The 23,558-nt window shown below is 36.4% G+C and overlaps 3 protein-coding genes across 3 annotated transcripts; 1 reads left to right on the top strand and 2 right to left on the bottom strand.

The window, feature by feature from the left end:
• Positions 1-1,785: 1,785 nt before the first annotated feature.
• LOC110450721 lies at positions 1,786-9,461 on the bottom strand. The gene is made up of 3 exons (XM_021498392.1): positions 9,361-9,461; positions 3,033-3,357; positions 1,786-2,117 (listed from the first exon to the last, which is right to left on the bottom strand). The coding sequence occupies exons 2-3, from the start codon at positions 3,334-3,336 to the stop codon at positions 2,053-2,055; spliced, it is 369 nt and encodes a 122-aa protein (XP_021354067.1). The 5' UTR covers positions 3,337-3,357; positions 9,361-9,461; the 3' UTR covers positions 1,786-2,052.
• A 2,077-nt stretch (positions 9,462-11,538) lies between these two features.
• Positions 11,539-14,067, top strand: LOC110450744 (TBC1 domain family member 5 homolog A-like). Its single transcript, XM_021498427.1, has 3 exons — positions 11,539-11,693; positions 12,172-13,053; positions 13,266-14,067. The coding sequence occupies exons 1-3, from the start codon at positions 11,685-11,687 to the stop codon at positions 13,809-13,811; spliced, it is 1,437 nt and encodes a 478-aa protein (XP_021354102.1). The 5' UTR covers positions 11,539-11,684; the 3' UTR covers positions 13,812-14,067.
• A 5,640-nt stretch (positions 14,068-19,707) lies between these two features.
• On the bottom strand, positions 19,708-22,481 carry LOC110450743 (acetylcholine receptor subunit beta-type lev-1-like). Its single transcript, XM_021498426.1, has one exon. It carries the CDS (start codon positions 22,318-22,320, stop codon positions 21,070-21,072), a length of 1,251 nt encoding a protein of 416 aa, XP_021354101.1. The 5' UTR covers positions 22,321-22,481; the 3' UTR covers positions 19,708-21,069.
• Between the last annotated feature and the right edge of the window lie 1,077 nt (positions 22,482-23,558).

Below are 23,558 nucleotides of genomic sequence, written 5' to 3'. Positions count from 1 at the left end.
TACATGACAGAACTAGCACACTAGTAAATATCATTACATGTATACATGACAGAACTAGTACAATCGTAGATATCATTACATGTATACATGACAGAACTAGTACACTAGTAGATATCATTACATGTATACATGACAGAACTAGTACACTAGTAGATATCATTACATGTATACATGACAGAACTAGTACACTAGTAGATATCATTACATGTATACATGACAGAACTAGTACACTAGTAGATATCATTACATGTATACATGACAGAACTAGTACACTAGTAGATATCATTACATGTATACATGACAGAACTAGTACACTAGTAGATATCATTACATGTATACATGACAGAACTAGTACACTAGTAGATATCATTACATGTATACATGACAGAACTAGTACACTAGTAGATATCATTACATGTATACATGACAGAACTAGTACACTAGTAGATATCATTACATGTATACATGACAGAACTAGTACACTAGTAGATATCATTACATGTATACATGACAGAACTAGTACACTAGTAGATATCATTACATGTATACATGACAGAACTAGTACACTAGTAGATATCATTACATGTATACATGACAGAACTAGTACACTAGTAGATATCATTACATGTATACATGACAGAACTAGAACAGGTAAGTGTCTTCTGATTCTTTAACATCACATGATAATCTGTTGAAGTGGAATTACAATTTACTAAAAGGGGAGAATTTGAAATTAATTTCAATAGTCTAGCTACAGACTGTATGTCCAGTGACTTAAAGCCAGAGACAGAGCTAGTTGGACTTTCCAAGTACCCCTATATATTGACAATAAGGTGGAGATACCAGCTTTCTGGCACTTGGCCCGACTGTTGTATATCTTTTCAAAACGCTCCACTATACTTAGTTTCTTTATTAAAATTCAGAAAACAACCTGCTAGTAAAATATAACCAGATGGTACGTCTGGCTATAAAGGCCTGTGGATAACACTGCAGCTGTCAAACTTACTTTTGTCTCGGCTTGTGTCTGATGTTGTAACAATCATATTAGCCAGATCTGAAAATAGATGGAAAACATGTATACTTACTTACCAAAATCATTCCAATTATGATTGTTATAAGTTCATAAAATTATTTTTAATACAATTTTAACTATTAAACTTCCATCCACCATACACATACAACTCAGGCTTACATTGTATACTTGGACTGAAAGAACTATGACAAAATATTGCAAAGATTTTATAACATGAGTTCTGTATTCTATAATTACTATCTTTATATCGATCATAAGGCCGTTACAACATTGATTCCATTTCTGTTACTTTTAAGTGAGCTAGTTATCTTGATATTGTTGACACCGTGATGAAAGTGTAACAGAACACATGAGATCCCAGAGGGATCGTGGCTCAGATATCATGGAATGTTGCTGTTATGTAGGTTTTTTTCTTTTCTCTTTCTGAACAAATATCAGTACTGAGGTAACAAGGAAGTTGTGCAAATCAAATTGCAACATGAACTCTGAGCTCATGATCTCTGAAATTGGAACATACAGAACTAAATGGGCCAAGTATATAATCCATAACAAGGTTAACACTACCTATTTACATAACATATCCAAATATCATGGCTCAGGTCCTTTTTATTCTTCAGATAATTGCTGTTGTAAGTATTTCAAGTATTTGACCCTCTGACCTTGAAAGGATGTCAAGGTCTTTTATATGAGGAAACTGTAAACATTTTCATCTCAAGTTCTACTGGTGAAAAATCAGAAAACCCTGGACTTTATGGAACTTGATCAGAATACTCTTAAAGCAGACAGACACACAGACAGCAAAAATTGTTCAGGCAAGGAATGTTGGACTTCCTGACTGATGAAACTACAGACAAAAAGCAATTTGAACAACCAGCACTGTTACATAGTCCTTTCAATGCGTGGGTGTCACTGAAAATATGTTCTTACATGTATACTTGTGTGTACATGTACATCCCTCCTCTAACATAGTAGTCACTAGACCAAAGTTTACATTTTACATTCCACTGAACATGTACTGATCACAAACCTGTAGACTGTTGCTGGCCTTGATCTCCTGACCTTGGTTGCTTGGCTGGTGATGGACCTGTAAGTAAAGCAATTATGTCAGTAACTTTCAATAAATATAACTTGTACACTATATATACATACAACAAAGATCTACCTGTAATAAGTCCAAGATCATTAGACTAAACTAGACTAATGTAACAGTTTACCTTGTCATTCATCGTTTTCTTGAAAGTTTTTGGTTCTATTAGCTAACTATATAGCTGCAGGGATAAGTTTCTACATCAGCATTAGAAATTCAGTAGTAAGTGTGTTTTTACTGCGTGTTTCATATATGTGATTTGATAAAGGGGCAGACTGCCTCAAAAATTAGACTAATTTTATTGTCCCCACTGTAACTTCTCTACTTGTATACATATTTATATAATCTAATTTATCTTCCTAATGTCCAAGAGTATGAACACAATCCTACTGGACATGGTCAATCACTGTTTACCAGCTGTCCAATGGGTTAGAATGTCAGATTTTCCTATTATCTGATTTTTGATGGTTGCATTTCAATTCATATGTCTACCCTCCAACATCTATATATAGTACCAGATCTAAGTCACACCCTGGTTGTTGTGTAATGTACTTTTTCCTCTCCGGGCTTGTACCTATGAATTATTAGATACCCAATATAAAATTATGAGACACCTGTGAAACTCCTTGTGTATAAAACAAGGATTCATGTCATGAAATATAACACCAACATATATGTAGTTACGGTAGTGGTCGTTCTAGATCTGCAAGGTTTCAACAACTTCAAAGGAAATGAAAAAAAAAATCATTATCATGATTGAATTAAAACTCTAAATTAATTTCAAAATTGACCCACAAATCCAGTTACGCTTCAAATAAATGAAAATCTTACACATGCATATCATGAAGAGATCCTTAATTTTGATAAAATATTTTTGATATAAACATGTAGCAATATGTAAGTTTGACTCACCTCCATCAACAATGCTTTTAATTGCATTTTCTTTCTCTTTCACATATCTCTCCAGGTCAGGATTTGTAAGTTTAAGTTTCCGTACAAATTGTGTGTAGTCTCCCACAGCTATTCTAGTGTATCTCATAAGACTGTCGAATAGGTCATAGATGTTTTTAATCGAAACAATGTCGACTGGGGTTAATGGATTATTTCTGAACAGGTTCTTAAGTTGATGTAATTTGGTCTCCTCAATCTGTGTTCCAAGATAAAACACCAATTCGTTGTGGATATCTATGGCCTCTGTTGGAATATCTGAAGCCATTTCTGATGTTTCTGTACAAACCTGAAACATAAAGTGTAGCAAAACTGTTGACAATACCTGGGATCATTCAAGGCATTATATTACAAGAACATGAATAATTCGTGTTTTGACAGATTTTAAACCAAACAAAAGGCTAAATGGGCCTGTGTCGTTCACTTGATATTAATCTCACACTTGTAACTTTAGAAATGGACTTAAATAAAGCTACAAGCAAAATATCAGTGTCTTGACTCAAAGACATTCATAAGAACATGTTAAAGATTTTAACACATTTGACCCCTATGAGCTTGAAAGTCAAAGAATAACATTAAGTTGAACAAATTTTAAATTTATAGCCCTTTATCCAAGAATGCGACCAGCCAAATATCACCACCATATTAAGAAAATGACTTTTAAGGGTTTATAAACAATTGACCAAATGTAAAATTGAACATGTGTCAAGCTAGGTCATTCACATAAACAAAATATATTGCTATTCATCTGGTCACATATCACCACCCTATGCATTTTGACTATTCAGAATAAGTTGTTTCAAGTTTAAAATTTGATTCCTGTAACCTTGAATTTGGACGAAGGTCATTCATTTGAACAAACTTAGTAGTCCTCATCACAGCATGCTACTGGTCATATATCATCACCCTGGGCATTTTTGTTATTCAGAAGAAGTTGTTTTAAGCTGTTAAAATATTTCACTTCTGTGACCCTGAATTTGTGTGAAGGTCATTTATTTTGAACAAACTTGGTAGCACTTCATCCAAGTTTGCTTCTGGCCTAATATCAGCACACTAAGCCTTTTGGTTATTATGAAGAAATTATTTAAAGTAAAATCTTACTTTCAGGTCAAGTGGCCTAAAAATGCATAGCATTTTGGTTATTCAGAAGAATTTGCTTACAAGTTTAAAACATATTTGACCCAAGTGACCTTGACTATAAGTCAAGGTAATTCATTTTAACATACTTGAAGTTGGTAGCCCTTCATCCCTGCGTATACCTAGCCAAATATCACCATACTGGCCCTTCTGATTATTCAGAAGTTGTTAAAAGTGTTAAAACATATTTGACATGTGTGACCTTGAATAAAAATCAATGTCATTCATTTGAACAAACTTAGTTTGGTAACCCTTGATCAAAGCATGTTTCTGGCCAAATATCAACATCCTGGTCCTTTTGGTTATTCAGGAGAGGTCGTAAAAAAGTTTTGAACATATTTGACCCCTGTGACCTTGAATAAATTTTTAGGTCAATCATTTGAATAAACTTGGGAGCCCTACCTCCAAGCATGTTACTGGCCAATTATCATTATCCTGAGCGTTTTGCTTACTCAGGAAATGTTGTTTAAAAGTTTTCAAGACAAACTTGGTAGCCCATTTTTCCTGCATGTTACTGGAAACATCAACATCCTGGGCCTTCTGGATATTCAGCAAAAGTCTTTAAAAGGTTTTGAACATATTTGACCCTTGTAACCATGGATATAAGTCAAGTTCATTCATTTGAACAAACTTAGTAACATCATTCCTGCATGTTACTGGCAAAATATCATCCTCCTGCACCTTCCGGTTATTCATAAGAAGCCATTAAAAGTTTCTGAATACATTTGACCCCTGTGACCTTGAATAAAAGTCAAGGTCATTCATTTTTACAGACTTAGTTGCCCTATATCCAAGCAAGTTACTGGCCAAATATCATCAGCCTGGGCCTTTTGCTTACTCAGAAGAAGTCGTTTCATGGTTTTGAACAAATTTTAACCCCTGTGACCTTGACTATAAGTCAAGGTCATCCAGTTGAACAGACTTGGAAGCCCTTTATCCTAGCATGTTACTGGCCAATTATCATTATCCTGGGCCTTTTGGTTATTCAGGAGAGATCATTAAAAGGTTTTGAACATATACGACACCTGTGACCTTGAATAAAATTTTAGGTCATTCATTTGAATAAACTTGGTAGCCCTACCTCCAAGCATGTTACTGGCCAATTATCATTATCCTGGGCCTTTTGCTTACTCAGGAGAAGACATTTAAAGGATTTCAATAAGACAATTGACCCCTGTGACTTTTAATATGGGCAAAGGTCAATATTTGAACAAACATGACAGCACTTCTTCCCAGCAAACTTGGTAGCCCTTTATCCCAGTATGCTTCTGGCTGAATTCATCACTTTAGGCCTTTTGGTTATTAAGAAGAAGTTGTTTAAAGATTTCTACAAATTTGACCCCTGTGACCTTGCATATATGCAAAGGTCATTCAGTTGAACAAATTTGATAGCTTTTCATCCAAGCATAGCTTGTATAGATCAACCCTTGTGTTTAAAAGTATACTCCATTTTCCATGTGATTGCACTACTTTCGTTATCCAACCTAGCTTATATTTATTAAGAGAATCTATAAAGGCACAGACATCAATCATCTTTAAATCCCCATCTATATAATTTTGAATCATCACTTCTTTCTTAATCTTATGACATATACCGTTCCATGAAAAATAAAATAAATAGCGTTTTCAACTGAGTAATATATTTTTCTGGTGGGTTTGGTAAAGTAATAAACAAATAATTCAGTTGTGAAATCAACAATGACTTAATAACATGTATTTTGCCTATTGGAATCAGATTCCGTTTATTCCAAATACTAATTATAATTAGGGCTTTAAGTTTTACGATTTTTTTATCAAAATTCATTTCAGGAATTTCACTTCAATCCACACTGAAATCTATCCCCAAAAAAGTGAACTTTTCTTTTCCCCACTGTAAATTCATCTCTGGCAGGCAAGTCTGGTCACTGTATTTCCTACTTCCCATCCAAATAATTTGTGTTTTGCTACAAATGACTCACTGAGAGAGAGATCTGACCCATCAAGAATCAACCTGGTGTCATCAGCATACTGAACATTTGAAATTGGTGTATTTTCAACCTTAATGCCCTTAATATGACTATTGTTTTTAATTTTTAAAGCTAAAACTTCAGCACAGTGGATGAAAATATATGGCGAAATAGGGTCGTCTTGCCAGCATCCACGTTGAATATTAATAAATTTAGGAATATTGCCACCTTGATTGATTGATGCATTTACATTATTATGAAAAGTTTTGACCCATTTTCTTATATCTTCGCCAAAGTAAAAATAATTCAATATTTTGTCAATAAAATTCCAGGATACTGAATCAAAAGCTTTTACAAAGTCAATTACATACCAGGGATAATTTCTTCCGCAGCAAACTGCATTATATCATAGACTGTGCGAATATTTTCTCCTAAGTACCTACCTGATAAAAAAACCTGTCTGATCTTCAATGATAATATTTCCCAAGACTGTTTTAATCCTATTTGAGATTGCCCCAGAAGCTATTTTATAAGTAATATTTAAAAGAGGAATGGGTCTCCAGTTGTTTAAGAAATGTCAAGGTTTATCTCCCTTTGGAATACAAGTTATTACACCATGCCTCTGAGTAACTGAACAGTGACCAATTGTAAAAGCATAGTTTATGGAACAGACGACAAAATTACCTGAATATTTCCAAAGAAAATTAAAAAATTCTGCAGTGAAACTGTCTGAACAAGGATTTTCTATTGTTTTTCATGTTTTTGAGAGTTTTCCCTGCTTTATCAAATGTTATGATCACCTCAATGCTTTTAGATGCAATATTACTTAGTTTTTTACCATTACAATTCTGAAGATGGATTTCTATATCAGTATTTATTAACATCTCGATGCTTATATAAATTTTCATAAAAAGGCCTTACTTCAGCCAAAATATCCTCTTGGTTTGCAATGACTTCATTTTCCTTCTGAATCTTTGGAATAATTTTTGAGGTAAAATTTCTGTTTTCCAAATTAACGAAGAGGTCCAGAGGGCCTGTATCGCTCACCTGAATATAATTTAAGTAATTGGTATGAAGTAAAGATATAGCACTCCATGGTAGGTGCTGTAAGTACATATGAAATTTCAGTACTTGAGATATAACAAGAACAAACTTCAAACAGAGCCCCACCCCTAAGCCACTACGGGGGTCATACCCACCAATTATACAAAATTGAGTCACTGTCACCCAAGGATGCTCCACACTTAATAAGGATAAAATCCCTTAATCCCTATGGTAGAAGAAGGATTTTAAAGGTTTTACCTCTATTTTCCATATTGGGCCTCGCCTCTCTGCCTACAGGGGGGGGTCAGACACACCGTTTACACAAAATTGGTTCCCCTTCACCCAAGAATGCTTCAGACCAAATATGGACAAAATCCTGTCATTCCTACCGAAGAAGAACGATTTTGAAGATTTAAGTCTATTTCCCCTTTTGGGCCCCACCCCTCAGGTCCCAGGGGGGCCACACCCACTGTTTAAACAAAATTGGTTCCCCTATACCCAAGGATGTTCCACACCAAATATGGACCAAATTCTTTCAATCCTAAAAATAGAATACAGATTTAAAAGAATAATTTGCTATGTTTCCCCTATTGGGCTCCGCCCATCAGGCCCCTGGGGAGCCAGACCCATGGATTATACAAAATTGGTTCCCCTTTACCGAAGGATGCTCCACACCAAATATGGACCAAATCCTTTCATTCCTACAGAAGAAAAAGGATTTTAAAGAATAATTTGCTATGTTTCCCCTATTGGCCCCGCCGCTCAGGCACCTTGAGGGCCAGATCCACGGGGTATACAAAATTGGTTCCCCTTCACCCAAGAATGCTTCAGACCAAATATGGAACAAATCCTTTCATTCCTACAGAAGGATTTTACAGAATTTGTTATATTTCCCCTATTGGACCCCGCCCCTCAGCCCCCAGGGGGGGCCAGACCCACCATTTATACAAACTTTGTTCCCCTCCCCCCAATGATGCTTCTGAACAAATATGGACCAAATCCTTTTATTCCTACATAAGAAGAAGGATTTTGAAAATTTACGTCTATTTCCCCTATTGGGCCCCACTCCTCAGGTCCCAGGGGGGCCACACCCACCGTTTATACGAAATTGGTTCCCCTTTGCCCAAGGATGTTCCACACTAAATATAGATCAAATCCTTTCATTCCTACAGAAGAATAAGGATTTAAAGAATAATTTGCTGTTTCCCCTATTGGGCTCCGCTCATCAGGCCCCTGGGGAGCCAGACCCATGGTTTATACAAAATTGTATAGCCAGAGGACCGAAGGATGATATCAGGACTTGAGGGCTTATTGGGGGTGTGATATCAAAATGGTCATATCATAAACTTTTTATCATATGTTTTTTTCCCTTTCAAATAAACAAAACATACACAAAATTCGTCAAATTGCTGCAAATTCCTCCAAAATCTCCTCGCCAGTCACCATCGTTGTTTATGCAGACGACAGGTGTAACACTAATAAGCAAAACCAAATCCAAAAAAGCTTCGACACTTTCTGATAAAAATTAAGTCAAAAAGATCCATGGATCAAATGCACTCAACCTTAATATGGAACATGGAAGAAGAAAAAGAAGATAAGTAGACAGATAAAATTTGCTTCAAATGCTTAAAACTAGATATTTTGATTCAGAACAGTTCGTTACGCCATTCATAATCATATAAATGAAAAGTGTTCGATTTCTAGTAGAGAAGACGCAACACTTCTTTCTTTTCACCTGGGGTCGACCGTCGTATCCCGACGAGATTTCCCTAGCCTACTGTATTTTGTTGTGAACGTCTGCCTACATTGTATGTCGCTAAAAATGACACAATGATGGGAGACAACTCATGATCATGAGTCCGGGTAAAAGTACACCACTGATTTCAGGTGTGGAATTTAGACGATAGTTTGAAAAAGAATATGAAAATAATTAGACATTTGAGTTTTACGGAATGTGACGCCACAAGAATGAAATCCTTGTTGCGCGACAATCTAAATATTACCACAGAGATGCTGGTTTATTTCAGTTGTCGTCACAGTTTCCAAAAAAACCCGGATCTCATTTGTGCCGGCTGTGATAATTTGATCAGACAAAATTTCAGATTCATTAGCGGTTAACTACATTATATAAATATACAAACAGCTTTGAGAGAAATGTCACGTACCGGTTACCTGCAGTCGCTGGTAGATCAATTGGTGTGAGACTGAAATCTCGGAACAGAACCTCGGTGTTCCGGAAAATGTCTGCTGTTTGTCAAGGGTCGCATTCGCCTAGCCCGCCCGGTTGAACCGGTTCAGGTGGGACAGAATAGTCCACGATAAACGAACGCACTTCGGCCGAACTGTAGGTAAAGCTAGAAAGTTGCATAGTTTCGCGTATAATTAAAACATTAGGAAAGTATGTCCTTCTTTCACGCGTCCAGTAATATATCTTAATATACATCTGGATTGAGTTTAGAAAGAAATAACGCATTATGTCAGCATTTTTATTTCGGTCAGGCACGTCTGTACTCTACTGGCTACCAGCCCTTAAGTTTTTATGAAGAATTTCCCAGCTGCATTTTACTACTAGGTTATCTCCCCCTAGTCTAGAATCGTACATCCAAGCACAGACTTAGATAATCTAATTCCGTGATCCAAGTGATCATTTTTTTTAATTAAACTTTTTCTTAATAATTCAATATTCTAGAGACGGTGTCCAGTCTAGTCTGTCCTGGACCCCACCATTTTTTAAAACACGTGCCGAATATTTCTTAGGTCAGCCTCGGTTCAGTTCTGCGCTTGTTTCATGATGAACCGTTTCAACCGGTTGAACCGGATATGCGAAATCGGATATGCGAAATGCGATAACGTATGACCAAAATGGGTGGGCAAAAGAGTAACTTCCCTTATTTTTGGATCGTGTTAAAACAGGGGAAACAATTCTAATTGCGATAAAAGTGACAGAAACCTCAAATTATTTTTCTCGAAAATTCATATTTTATCTTTGTTTTGATATCATTGAGAGAACATTGTAATATTTATATAAAAATAACGAAATATTTAAATAATATTCATCAAAAATTCAAATGAGCGAGCCGTAATTGTCATAGAAGAAAAACTAGACATAAGCAAAAGAAATGGACTTCCGCTTCATGCCTTAAACTAATGAGTAAGGAAAATAATGAGCCTGGGTAGCTACAGGCTCCCAAGTAAAATCTTGGATTAATTTCTCTCAGGGGTACAGGACACCCCCAGGTGACCTGCTTACTTTTGCAGGATGCCTGGGTAGTAGTGGACTGCCCTGCCCAACACAAACCAGAAGAAAAATAGCGACATAGAAACTATTCACTGGAGTCCCCGTAGTGAAACTAGGCGTGGGAGTTTATTTTTCCGTTCCGGAACTGTTTCATGAATATGTGAGATAAGAAATAATTATTGCCAAAAAAGTGACAACAGGATTGGGCACAAGTTATTACCGCAAGCAAGGCTTTCTTGTGAATTATTCTTAAAGGAACTCTGCGCGAAACCGGGGCGAAAGCAGTAATTATTTTACACTTAGGTCCTTATTTATAACAGGGTTTATAAGAAAATTGAAGACCAAAATTATCAACAAGGTGCTGATATAAATAACCTTTAGATGACCTTGATAAATTTGCTATCATCTTCTGTCTGCAATTATCTAAACTTGCTACTTTTTTCTTTTCAAATTCTCCTCACTGCAACTGTCCATTCTACGTCTGTCGGTCGGTGTGTCATTTCTGCATTTATTTCCATTCAAAAGAGGGATCCTGTAAATACTAGGGCTGGCATGGGCTGCAACGATATATCGTATCGTATCGTACCGTATCGCAATCCTGTCTTATGTATCGTAACGTATCGTCTCGTATCGCATCGAATCGAATCGCAATCCTGTCTTGTGTATCGTATCGAATTGATTTGTTTGCGATACACTAACAGTACTGAAATTATCATGCAATTTTCATTAAACTCTAAAAAAACGCTCGTTTTTTTTTTAATCTTTCAGTCAAGATGTGGTCCACTGTGCAGTCATACCCAAAAGTACCAGAAATTATACAAATATATGTGTTGAAATTAATTACTTATAAGTCTATGACAAAACTCGATAAAATTCTGCACTCAATCAATATGAAATTGCGTATATCAATATTATGCGATACGTATCGTACCGTGGGGTATGCGTATCGTTGCAGCCCTACTAAATACGGATCTATTTGACCAGCTATCCAGTAGAATAGTGTTTATTTGACGAGGCCCTTCAACACGAGGGACAAAGGGGTATGACGTCACAATGCAATGCCGTAATCTTTCCTAAGCCATCTGTGACGTCAAACTTAGTTACATCGGCAACTGGTGTAACTCTATGCAGCGCGATTTTTCCGGAGCAACAAACTTTCGTAAAAACTCTAATATCTCAACGAAGTAGAAGGTCAAAGTGAGGAGAAAAGATCGCAGAGACAACATAAACGGCTTATTAACAAGATAAACAATGGAACAGGTATGTATTTGATCCAGAAGCACGATGGCCCCCAATCACAGTAGGGATTATCACTATGTACATTGTAGAGGCGTTTGGTTACATTTTTGCTTAGAGCCCTTCTCCTCCATCCACTTCCCAACATAGCCCGCTGTCACTTTTAACGTTTATTATTTCAAAATCAATTGAACAATAAGGTATCTAATGGTTTACTTAATTAATAAACTCCAAACGTGTTTCTGTTTATTACTGCACGCAATTTATATGTCTAGTTTAATCCAATTTGTGATTTTCCATATCTATAACATTTCTAAAGTAATCCATTTTTTTATATTTGTATAACCTTATAATATTTCTAAACTAATATGGTTTATGTTTTATAATTTTCGCATTTGAAAAAAATCGAACTTATTCTTCACATCGCTATCGTATAGATAATTAATTAAAAGCTACTGGTTTGTGATTTAAATGTTATTTGTTTATATATTTTCGTCATCAGAATTTTCGTCACAAAATCAGTCGGTCTTACAATGGAGAGCGGCGGGGTTATGATAGTACCGATACGTCATTCTACGAGGACGGGACAACATACGAGGGAACCGACAGCCGCACCCTCAGAACAGCGCTCTACTCAAGCAGCACCCCATCAAAGGCAACCACAAACGACGGGTTCGGCACACGAATCTCCATCACGAACGGACTACACTACGGAAATGTATTCAATGATAGTAATGGAACAGCCGACGGGAGAAAGAACAACAAACAAAACAGCTACAACGACAGCAACCGTACAACAAATGTAACAAACAACGGAATGGATAATTTCAATCAAATATCTAAAGTGGCAAACTACGGATACAACCATGTTCCGTCCAAAAATGTCGGCGCTGTGGATACGACGCACCAGCGCTGCTACGGCGACACTGAGAGCGAATGCAACGCTGGAAATGACATATTTGCATATTATGACTATAACAAAACCCTTACTAACAATACAAACTACTACGGTAATCAAAATGGTACCATATATGACGTCAATTGTGCCAATGGGCAATACAATGTTCCGCGGACGCCTGCATACGAGCGCGCCAACCAAACGCCATCAGCTAACGATGCAAGTCAAGTCGGCACAGCCAACCAACTGTACCACGGCAGCACAGCATGGGCACATAGCACATATGTCCACAACAACGAAACAGGAAAACATGGACACAGGAGTTCCTTTTGTAACAATACTTCGCCCGAAATCGCCACAGCGTTTAGACAGGACCCTGAACAGACCACCAATGACCACGAGGTGTATGGCCAAACATGGACAGTAGTAACCATGTCCGACCGAAAAATAAGGTCACTAACACAGGCAGACGACACTGTCAAACAGGTATGGATTTATAATATCAATAAACAGTTGGTCAGTTTGGTTGTCAATGATATAAAATTATTGTATTCCTTGCAATTAAAATACGTTCTGGCATATGAAGATTTGTTTTTAAATTTGGGAACCTCTTCTTAGATCCACCCTAAACAACAGTATTGCCAATTATCAAAGAGCATCTTAATTCTCGTTTTACATGATGTAATTTTGTTTTACAGGAAGATGGCATCAATCCAAAGTTAAATGCTGCGATCTCGCGGAAACGCAAGTTGTTAAACGAAACGCCAGATACCACACCAAAAGCTGAAATCAACAATAATGACGTCGCCCCAACTAAAATTGACAAACGTTCACTCTACAGGAAATTCCGCGTGGTAAAGAAGTCCAAAATATCAACAACATGCAATGAAAGTTCAAAGTTCAAACCATTGCTATGGCGAGTCAAACTCGGCGACAAAACCATTGTGGAAGTAAATGACAAAGACGGTCTACCAAATGATGTAAAAACGGCAAAACATTCCCATACGGTGACTCCGCGCAAAGAAAACGAGGCTGATGCCACTATTAGAAACATTGAATTCATTACTTTGGACAACATGAAGGTCGTTCGCCGGAAGCTTGAGGTTGTCCTGGCAGTACAGCAGGAACATGATCACCAGGAAAGGCTCAGGCTCGATGCAGAGGTCAAGGCTAAGGTCAAGGCTAATATGAAACCAAGGTCAAGAAAGGAGAAGAAACGCAAGGAACATAAACATCGGGGATAGATTGGACTGAATTTTTTTTGACTCTTAACGCAAATCTGAAGTGAATGCAAATGAATTGTAAACTTTTTTTACCCGACAGTCCTTATTTGTTTTATCAACAGTAAATAATATGGCGTTACTATTATAAAAAAAAACGATTTATAAATCCGTGCATCTACCCAGGGATGTGTACACATCCCTGATCTACCTCAGCCAATTATCTTTACATGTTAATTATGATGAATGTTATTATTAGTAAATAAATATCGCACACAATAAGCCGTTTTTATGGTTGCCTTGTATTTTATTCCTATGTATGAACGTAGCACACACGCAGGTAACTGCACCTTTAAAATTAAGTAACAAATACAGTATGCCAGAAATGAGTTACATTGCACCATATATACAGCTTTTAGGTCTTATCGCTGATGCCAGGGGGCAAAAGGTAGGATAGCGAAATTGTCAACACTACTGTTAAAACAGATGGACAGGTGCGTTAATTTCAAATTTCAAATGAAATAATAAACAAGAGTACCGCGGGGCGGAACAATATACGCCCGTCGGATGCCATATAGTGTTATATACTTTCTTACATTGAAATAAGATCTGCATCATTCTAAGAGTGGGTTAGCTGACATGCTATAAAAAATGTAGGAGAAAATCTCCGGACAAAAAATCAAATACTGAAATGAACAAAGGGCAATAACTTTTGCAAAAATCGTTGATCAAAATCTCTTTTAATGGAGACACAACTTCACATCATGATTTTAATGAATACCAAGTTTCAAAGAGATCGGTCAAAAAATGTAGGAGGATATTGTCGGACAAACGAAAGTTTACGCCGGACGGACGGACGGACGGACGACGCCATACCATAATACTCCCGTCAAATTTGACGGGCGTATAAAAAGTGTGTATATCATGAAGCATGCCACTTCTCAAAAGAGATAACTCTGGCCATCAAGGTTATAGCAAACCTCGGGGACTAAAACATATTGACAATTTAGTAAAAGATACAGTATGCCAGAAATAAATTACACTGCATCATACAGATGTATTAACATTTACTAGTACGCCCTTATCCACACCATCAGGATGTGATGGTGGTCATTTATAATAATATTCTCGTTTAGCAGGAACATAAATACAGTAAAACTAAATACAGTTATAACGAATCCTAAAGGGACCATTTTAAGAAAAACATTAAACTTCACGTGAAGGGACGGCTGATTTGATTCATAATATACAATAATTCGCCATGTAAAATTCGTGTTATGATCATATTACATAGAAGTAAGAGGGTGAGGAGCATGGGAATAAAAATCAGTTCCCGATACCCAGGAAACCGCTGTAAGCGTGTTCGTACGAAACGTGTTTTACTGTAACAGAAAGAAATGTATTTATTGCTCGAATCTCAATCAATATTAAAATGACGATGAGAAATATTAATCAAGATATTTCAATTTTTTGTACTTCATGAAACCTTATTTCTGAGAATGAGCATACTTTTTGATTGTTATGTTTTGAAGTAATTTTCATTTCCTGTCTGCGAGACGGTTTATCGTATTTGCAAGATTTGCAAATATAACAAGATGGATACAATATGTTTTGTCTCATATGAATGTTGTATGTATAATATCCCTTGACGGGTCCTTGATTTGGCCAAATTTCTATCAAATTTAACATTCAAACTCAATCTTAAACAGCAAAATCAACAAGACAATACTGAAGTCTTAAAAAAACCAGAATTCGAACTCGAAATCGATAAAACGGGGATAAAAATGGAAGATTTTCATGGCGACCATAGACAAAGTACACGGATAATAAGACCAGGTGTGACAAAATGGTTAGCGTCTTCTGCTTCATCGACGACACCTGCGATGTAAATTTAGATCAAATCTTCTGCCTTCTGCTATCTCGATCTGATCACTACGATTGATGATTTGTGCCATTTTGCTGTTTCGTCTTTTAGTTCCGAAAACGGGGCGAAAAGACGGCAGAACGAGAATAAAATTGGTAAATTCATGTCTTTTGTGGACGAAAAGGCGAAAGAACGAGAATCAGGGTATGCTAATTAACAGGATGGCACAAATACACCATCGTACCATACACCAATTTGATCCCATCATGTCTTCTGTTCTTGAGAGCAAAATGTGTACCTTTATTATTTTGTTTATATACATTTCATTCCATCATTAATTAAATATTTGTTGTCTGTATGTAATATGGGGTAAAGTTTTATAATATTCATAGGATGTGTCAAAACCCGTTGCTTTACCTGGCAGTGAAATATACTGTATTAACATTAAAGTATTCTTGCATATTAAAGTAGATACTGACATTTTTGTACAACAAGAAAAATGTCTTTTTAAAACGCATTTTCATATGAATGGGTAAGGCCACCGGCCATATCAGGCTGAGCGGTTTTCAAAGATTGCCTTGACACTTGATACGTATACCTGCTTTAACACGTTGCATAAAATTTATCTGTTAGGCAAATTGTACTGGTTTTGGAATTAACCCTTCTATCATTTTCTTTTAACTTAGATATGTAAGAGGAGATCTGTACATTTCAAGGAGTTACTTTTTAATGAAACTTTACTTACGGTGTTTATTTTCTTCAGTCATCAAACCACAGGACAGCTGGGATACAATTTCAGAAAAATCTGGAAGCTTGTCTGACAGATATCAGTACCTGGATGAACGCCAATATGCTAAAGTTTAATCAGGAAAAGACGGAACTAATCGTTTTTCCCTGAAGTGTCAGCAAACAATGGCTCAGCTCAAGGTCGATGCCAGAACTATTGAGACTGTCCCAGCTGTTAAAAACCTAGGGTTATACTGTTATAGTTCACTCAACATGGAGAAACAAGTGAACGCTATTGCCAAATCCCCGTTACTACCAGATCAGGAACATCGGCTGTATTCGGCAGTTTATAACTGCAGATGCATGCAAGATTTTGGTGCATTCACTTGTCGGTTGGATTATAGTAACGCCCTGCTCTGTGGTATATCTAACAAACTAGCTAGTCTTCTGCAGAGGGTCCAGACCACTGCAGCACGGCTCTTTACTCGTACTCGAAAGAGAGAGCACATCACACCTGTGCTATATTCATTGCACTGGCTACCTGTACGATACAGGTCGCAGTACAAAATGTTGGTGTACACATACAAGGCACTGGATGGAACAGCTTCCAAGTACCTACAGGAGCTTGTTATCCTGTATCAGCCGTCACGATTACTGTGGTCGGAGTCAGAATCATTGTTGTGTATCCCAAAATCTCGTACTGTGACCTATGGAAACCGTTGTTTTCGGAGGGTTTCGGCCACGTTGTGGAAAAGCTTACCATCAGCTATTAGGAAGTCAAATACCCTGGCCAAATTCAAGAGGGACATCAAAACTCAACTCTTCACGTCTGCATGTTAGGCTCTTCGCAAAGACGTTATGTAAATACCACCCTTTATTTGTTGATTTATGTGCACATTGCGACGATTATCTGCCTGCTTAAATGTATAAAAGTGATTGTATGCCTCTGTTTTTGTTTCACAATTATAGCTAATACAATTATCCATATGTTGTAAAGCGCTTTAGAGTAATTTTACAAATTACATAGAGCGCTATATACATGTTGTATATTATAATTATTATTTATAATAGGTATTAAGGTAAAGATCAAAAATATCAGAACTGAATAGAACTGAAGGGCGGAGCAATATATCTTAAAATGTTAAAACAAAGTGGAACAGGGCCAAACTGTTCCACTGAAGGATTGGCATATTTTTAAAAAAAAAACTTTCGCTAAGGTGTAGGAAGAGACTAAACTTATTTGATTGAATGAAAGAGAAAAATGCTTTCAGTGCCAATGACGAAAAGAGATTGACCTAATATTTATTTCATGAGAAAAATGTAAGAATGTTCATTTAAAGCAAAGTTTTGTCTTTCATATGTTCTGATCGGTTGTTCTAAAACACATGTCCATAAATACATTCAGCAGGTCTCGGTGTATAATTTAATCACATAAGCCTATACTATATGGTATAAGATATAAAGTAGGTCACATTGGACGAAAAACCTTAATCAGTATGTTTGTGCATGGACAGAAATAGCGCAGCCATCATGATACAGCTAATTATATCAATATACAAGCAATTCGGCTTATACGTTCTTATATATACTAACAAGTTTTACGTGTATTTATTGAAATATCTTACTTTTCTTGGCATCAGATTTTTAAGCTTCCCTTTGCTATAACTACTAATACGAAATTTCAGTGGTTTCAGTATAGATTAAATCACCATATTCTGACAACAAATTCTTTCCTCTTTAAAACTCGAATAGTTGTATCTCCTGTATGTACAATTTGCAATTCTGAGATTGAAACGATTACCCATATTTTATGGGAATAATCTTACACAAAATGTGAATGGTAGAATTGATAATGAGATACTCATTATAATTAAACAATATGTATATAAAATGCGTTGTCTTCATAGCTCCTTAAATATAAATGCATTGGTTAATACAATAAAAGACTACCATAATATACAAAGATTTATAGCAAATATCAAAGAAGAAACTTATTGAAAGAAGTTTGAAAAGGAATGGAAAAAATGGGAAAAACTTCTTGTTTTGTAAAAATAATATTCTGATAGCTGTCTCCTGGGCTGTGAAATGAATTACAAAATCAATAATTTTCTTCTATTTCATTTATTCATACATTCATAGGCTTGAGCTCAAAAATATATCCCCCCTCTCTCTCTCTCTCTCTCTCTCTCTCTCTCTCTCTCTGTCTCTCTCTGAACTGATTTATGTATTTTTAGTTTACAGTTTTTAGTAGCTTTTCATTATTTTTTGCATTTCTATGAATCCTTACTTGTTTTTGTTTGTATGTAAGAACAAGTGTATGGGTGGGTGTGAGTAAGGGCGATTCTGTATGAATGGCGGATGTAGAGTAGAAAGATGATGTGTTGATGTAAAAATACACAAGTGTTAATGTTGTGATGCAACTGAAAAGATGTATGTACTTATAATATATGAAATCATTTCATCATAGATGAATGAATGGAGGATGATGATGTTGATGATGATGATGAGGAGGAGGAGGAGGAGGATGGAGGTAATAACATCACAAGGTATGTGAGGTGATGATGAGGATGATGGAGGTAATGGCATCACAATGTATGCAAGATGATGATGGTGATGATGATGATGATGATGATGATGATGATGATGATGATTGAGGTAATGGCATCACAATGTTTGTAAGTGAGTGGACGTTTTTGCTGTTGTTGTTTTATATATCAGTAAAACTTGTGAAATATATATATATATAGTAGATAATAAATAAATAAGTCCTTGCGAAGGAAAATATAGAATAAAAACAAATTTTTCAGATCGTCCGCTAGGCCTTTCTGCCTTCTAGGGCTTCTTAGGGATTGTGATCAATCCGCCTGAAGAATCCCTAGAAGGCAGAAAGGCCTAGCGGACGATCTGAAAAATTTGTTTTTATTCTATATATATATATATATATACAAGTAATTCGGCTTAGTTTAAAGTGTATTTATTGAAATATCTTACGAGTATTGAAATAGGTAAGCTTATACGGAATCGTAAGAGGGGAGAAAGTTCAAAGCCATGCTTAGGACACATTTAATATATAAAATATGTAATTGTATGCTAAGGATAAATACTGTCTTACATTGTATAGCTGTGTAGTGTGTTTAAGTTACCTTATTTGGTTCAAATGTAAGTATTTAATGTAAGTCATATGTAACCGATTAATATCAATATGAATAAAATGTATGAAAAATAATAAATGCAAATGATTTTATATATCGCACTTCTAAAGTGCTTTATAGTGACAGCTCAATAAAGAAACAAAAATAATATTAATAAACATGTTTGCTATTTGATAAATTGCAACTTTATTGTCAAAGTCAGATAGAATATATCCTAAAAATTACATGTCAGTAGTAATAATGATAACACAGTTTTCATAGCGAAACTAGGACAACTTATTGGCATACATACCTCATCGAACCTGAATAATCCCCATTTTCATTACAGAACGATATCATTACTCGTTTATATGGAAAGGTACCATTCGGTAAAACATATATAATGTGAATATAATCAAACTTGTGTTTTTATTATTAATTTCATGATTGTTAGAGAAATTGACAATGTACCAACATTCCTAGCTTGTATATATGTCTGTATGGATTTATTAAATTAACATTATCGTATACCATTATACTTAAATATTTTGTTAAAACAATATTATTGTGTTTTATATTTTCACAGTGTTATGTATGGAGGAATCGTTTAAATGGAAGTTATAGCATCGGTGAGTGATAGTTAAATATTTATTTACATAATGTTGAAAGAGAGCATCGCTACGAGGGAACACTCACTGTTACCCATTCACCTCGAGAGTCACATTTGAACCCTACCAAATAAAAGACTGGACAAGTCCAGTTTGTTTAAAACTGAAGGGATGAATGAGTAAAGGGTATCGAGTCCATGGTCCCAACCATGACAATACATAATGCCATGCTGTGGATTAGTAACAGAAAACAAATTACTTTATAGTGTTGCGCTACACATCTAATTTAATCTAATGTTACTAGGACGTGAATGATTTCCTTTTTCCTCATCAAACTCCTCAAAATGCTTTTTAAACTGTCTTAATGTAGTAATTAATCAAATTTACTTCGTACTTTGCCTCAGCTAAATGTGTCTAAACCTAGAAGACCATTGTATACTCAGGTTCGAAAAGAATTCAGGATGACCCTTTTTGTGCTTTTCATACTCCTTAGCAATATCCTTAATTACTGAAAGATTGAAAATACACGATGGAAAGAAATCACGAGAGAGAACGTGTACCATATAATGAATTGTCCAAGAATTATATTATGTACACATATTACATAACACATCGATTGAATATGACAAAAATAATGAAAATGTATGTCTTCTTCAATGCAGAATTTGTAACAGATAAATAACGAATATTTGTTCCCGTTCCAGGTAATTCCTTCCTAACCATTGCATCCTGAGGGTCTATGTATATATTCCATGAACTTGAAACGTAATAAAGAAAAAATATCTTTTTACTTCCATTATTTTAATAATTGAAAGAAATAACAAGGTAGATAGATTTCACACATAAACCAATGATGGATTACCTGACTTTCCATAATAAAATTGATCCGATATGATTTTCGATGAGCAGTTCAGCAATTTAACTCTACAAAAATTTGGGCAACACGCGATCCTTTATGAACTAGACAATAAAAAGATAAATGAAAGGTTACAAATCATTGCGACCATCATAAAAAATAGCATGAAGAATTTATCGAAAGCATTGCTGACGGTCATCCACGTCATACCAGTGTCCTCTGTATCAATACTTTGATCATCACACTTGCCTCCGTCGTCACGGTTTGTCACGGCCGATACTTTGCTATCAGACTTATCGGATATCTTCTTCCTATTGCAGGTGATCACGTGGACAAATTTAGTGAGTTTAATTACCCATTTCGGCACTGGTTCATCCGATGGTCTGACATACAACCGAAGACCGAATATTGTACAGAATACGATCATCATACTCAGTAAGATGTGAATTATTAGAAGATAGCAAAGCAATGGTATTGACGGAGTCGAAGATTGGGGCAGAGCGTCCGTAACAACGGATAAGAACACAGCGATGGTAAGCAACAAAGTCGTAGCAAATCCGAGCCGGTCTCCAGTTTCTAACGGAATTTGAAACGCAAACATGTTGATAAAACACATAAAGACGACTGGCAATATCAAGTTCACGATGAAAAAGGTATCCCTTCTTTTAAACGAAATTGTCATCTGAAAATTTAGCATTGGGGATTGGGAAGTCTCAAGCTTGGTGCTAGTTAGCTCCCATGTTGGATTTTGGCTAAAAATGCTCAAAGATAGCGTAGAGGATATAGCGTTGATCTGAATCTCGGCTGTTGTGTACCCCCAAGGCATGAACCGCAACAAACATGTCTGCAGGTCAAAGGGATAGTACGTGACGTCAGCGTTACATGTCGACGATATCGTTCCTGGAGGAGACCATAATACCACTCCGGTGTAATATATCGATAAAGGCATATCCTCATCACCAATAATCGACACGTCTTCGGAACTGTCGGCGAGTATAAAAGGGGGAGTCCAGATCTCCTTCTGTTTCGTATTTGTCCCGTTTATATTGCTATAGCTCGAAGGATCCCATGCCAACCGCTCGTCAGTCCAATATATATTGAAATATCCCATAATAGATAATTCGCCTGTTTGTTCCTCAAATGATTTGATAGATACCAAGACAAAGCTGACGTTAATATTGAGAAGCTGTGTTGTATAGTCGGACCCTGGGTGCACACTGGGGTTATATCCCGTTAGCAGGGCAGCGTTAAGGCTGGTTTTGTCTGTAGCATTGGCACATTGTACCTCAATATAAACACAGCTTATCAAAATGAACAAAGCTGACAACACTCTGCCGGAGATTATCATGTCTTCGATAAATAAGAAAATTTAAGGTTTCATCTAATTATCAGACTGAGGTCCAAGTCTAGTTTTCACGTGTGACTCTACCGTGGTCAGAGTTAACACTGATTGTTATTATAAGTATTTCATTTTATAATAGCAGTAATGGTGATCAAACTTACATTGTAATCCCGACCAAACCTTAATCCGACAGGCTCTCAATGTGAAATGTGTTGTGCTCGGCTTATTAGATGACCTGATCCCGGGTTCACGACAGAATTAGAAAGGTTCCAATTTCACGAATGTTCCTTAAGTATCGCAGGACCACTGCCAAAAACTGTAGCAAAGTTCTGGAAACTGTTTTTTCTTTCTTTTCCGTCTTGAGTATACCTTAGATATATCTTTTCTGAAAAGAAAGCCATACCTTGTGGGACTTTTATGAGAAATCAATAAAGTTCAAATAAACAAAATATAATCAAGAACAGTTACAGTGTGTTCTAAATGTTTGGCATGACCGGGATTCGAACCATGGACTACCCCTCTGACCGACTGAGCTATACCTGGTCAACAGAAGTGTGATAGCCCATCAGTGCTGCAGTTTCATCCAAATGGACGTCAAGGGGGTAACTGTGTAAAGGAAAAACCACAGCGCAGTGGGACGTGGACCTTCAATGTTTTGTAGGCCGCGGTTACCGGGGTTAAGGCGTCCGACCGTCTACGACAACCGACCCTTCACCTTTGGGTCGCAGGCTCCAGGACCTACGTGAGACAGCCGCAGGCCAGTGCATGGTTTTCTCCAGCTACCCAAGTTTTCCTCCACCCTCAAAACCTGGCTCGTCCTTAAAAGGCCATCGCTTTTCACAGGACGTAAAGCAAAAACAAACTAAACCAAAGCAATCTTCAAGTTTTCTCACATAGGTAAGTATTGCTGGAGTAAGGGATCCCCGTACCAATGTCTCCCATCCTCTTCAACCCCCAAGAAAATGTAACAATAGTGGGACTATCTAGTGGTTTGCTTGTAGTGGGACAGTGGTCCTTTTGGAAAATTGATATAATTTAACTGTTCCTCTAACTCTAGCAATGTTTCTTTCATGAAAAAACTCCACTACAGTTTAGGAATTTTCGTAAGTTAAGCAACGTTCGTTTTACCGGGGTCTGAATTTTTCGTGTTAAATTGTAATATTTAATCACTTTCCTAAGGAAATGATTCTTTTATCTTTTTGACTAGTGACTGAAATAATAACTAGAAACAGAACATAAAGAAC

This window comes from Mizuhopecten yessoensis, unplaced genomic scaffold (genome assembly GCF_002113885.1).
Source record: "Mizuhopecten yessoensis strain PY_sf001 unplaced genomic scaffold, ASM211388v2 scaffold5459, whole genome shotgun sequence".
Lineage (NCBI taxonomy): Eukaryota > Metazoa > Mollusca > Bivalvia > Pectinida > Pectinidae > Mizuhopecten > Mizuhopecten yessoensis.
Note: the sequence above shows the minus strand (reverse complement) of the source record. Positions and strands in the feature narration are given on the sequence as shown.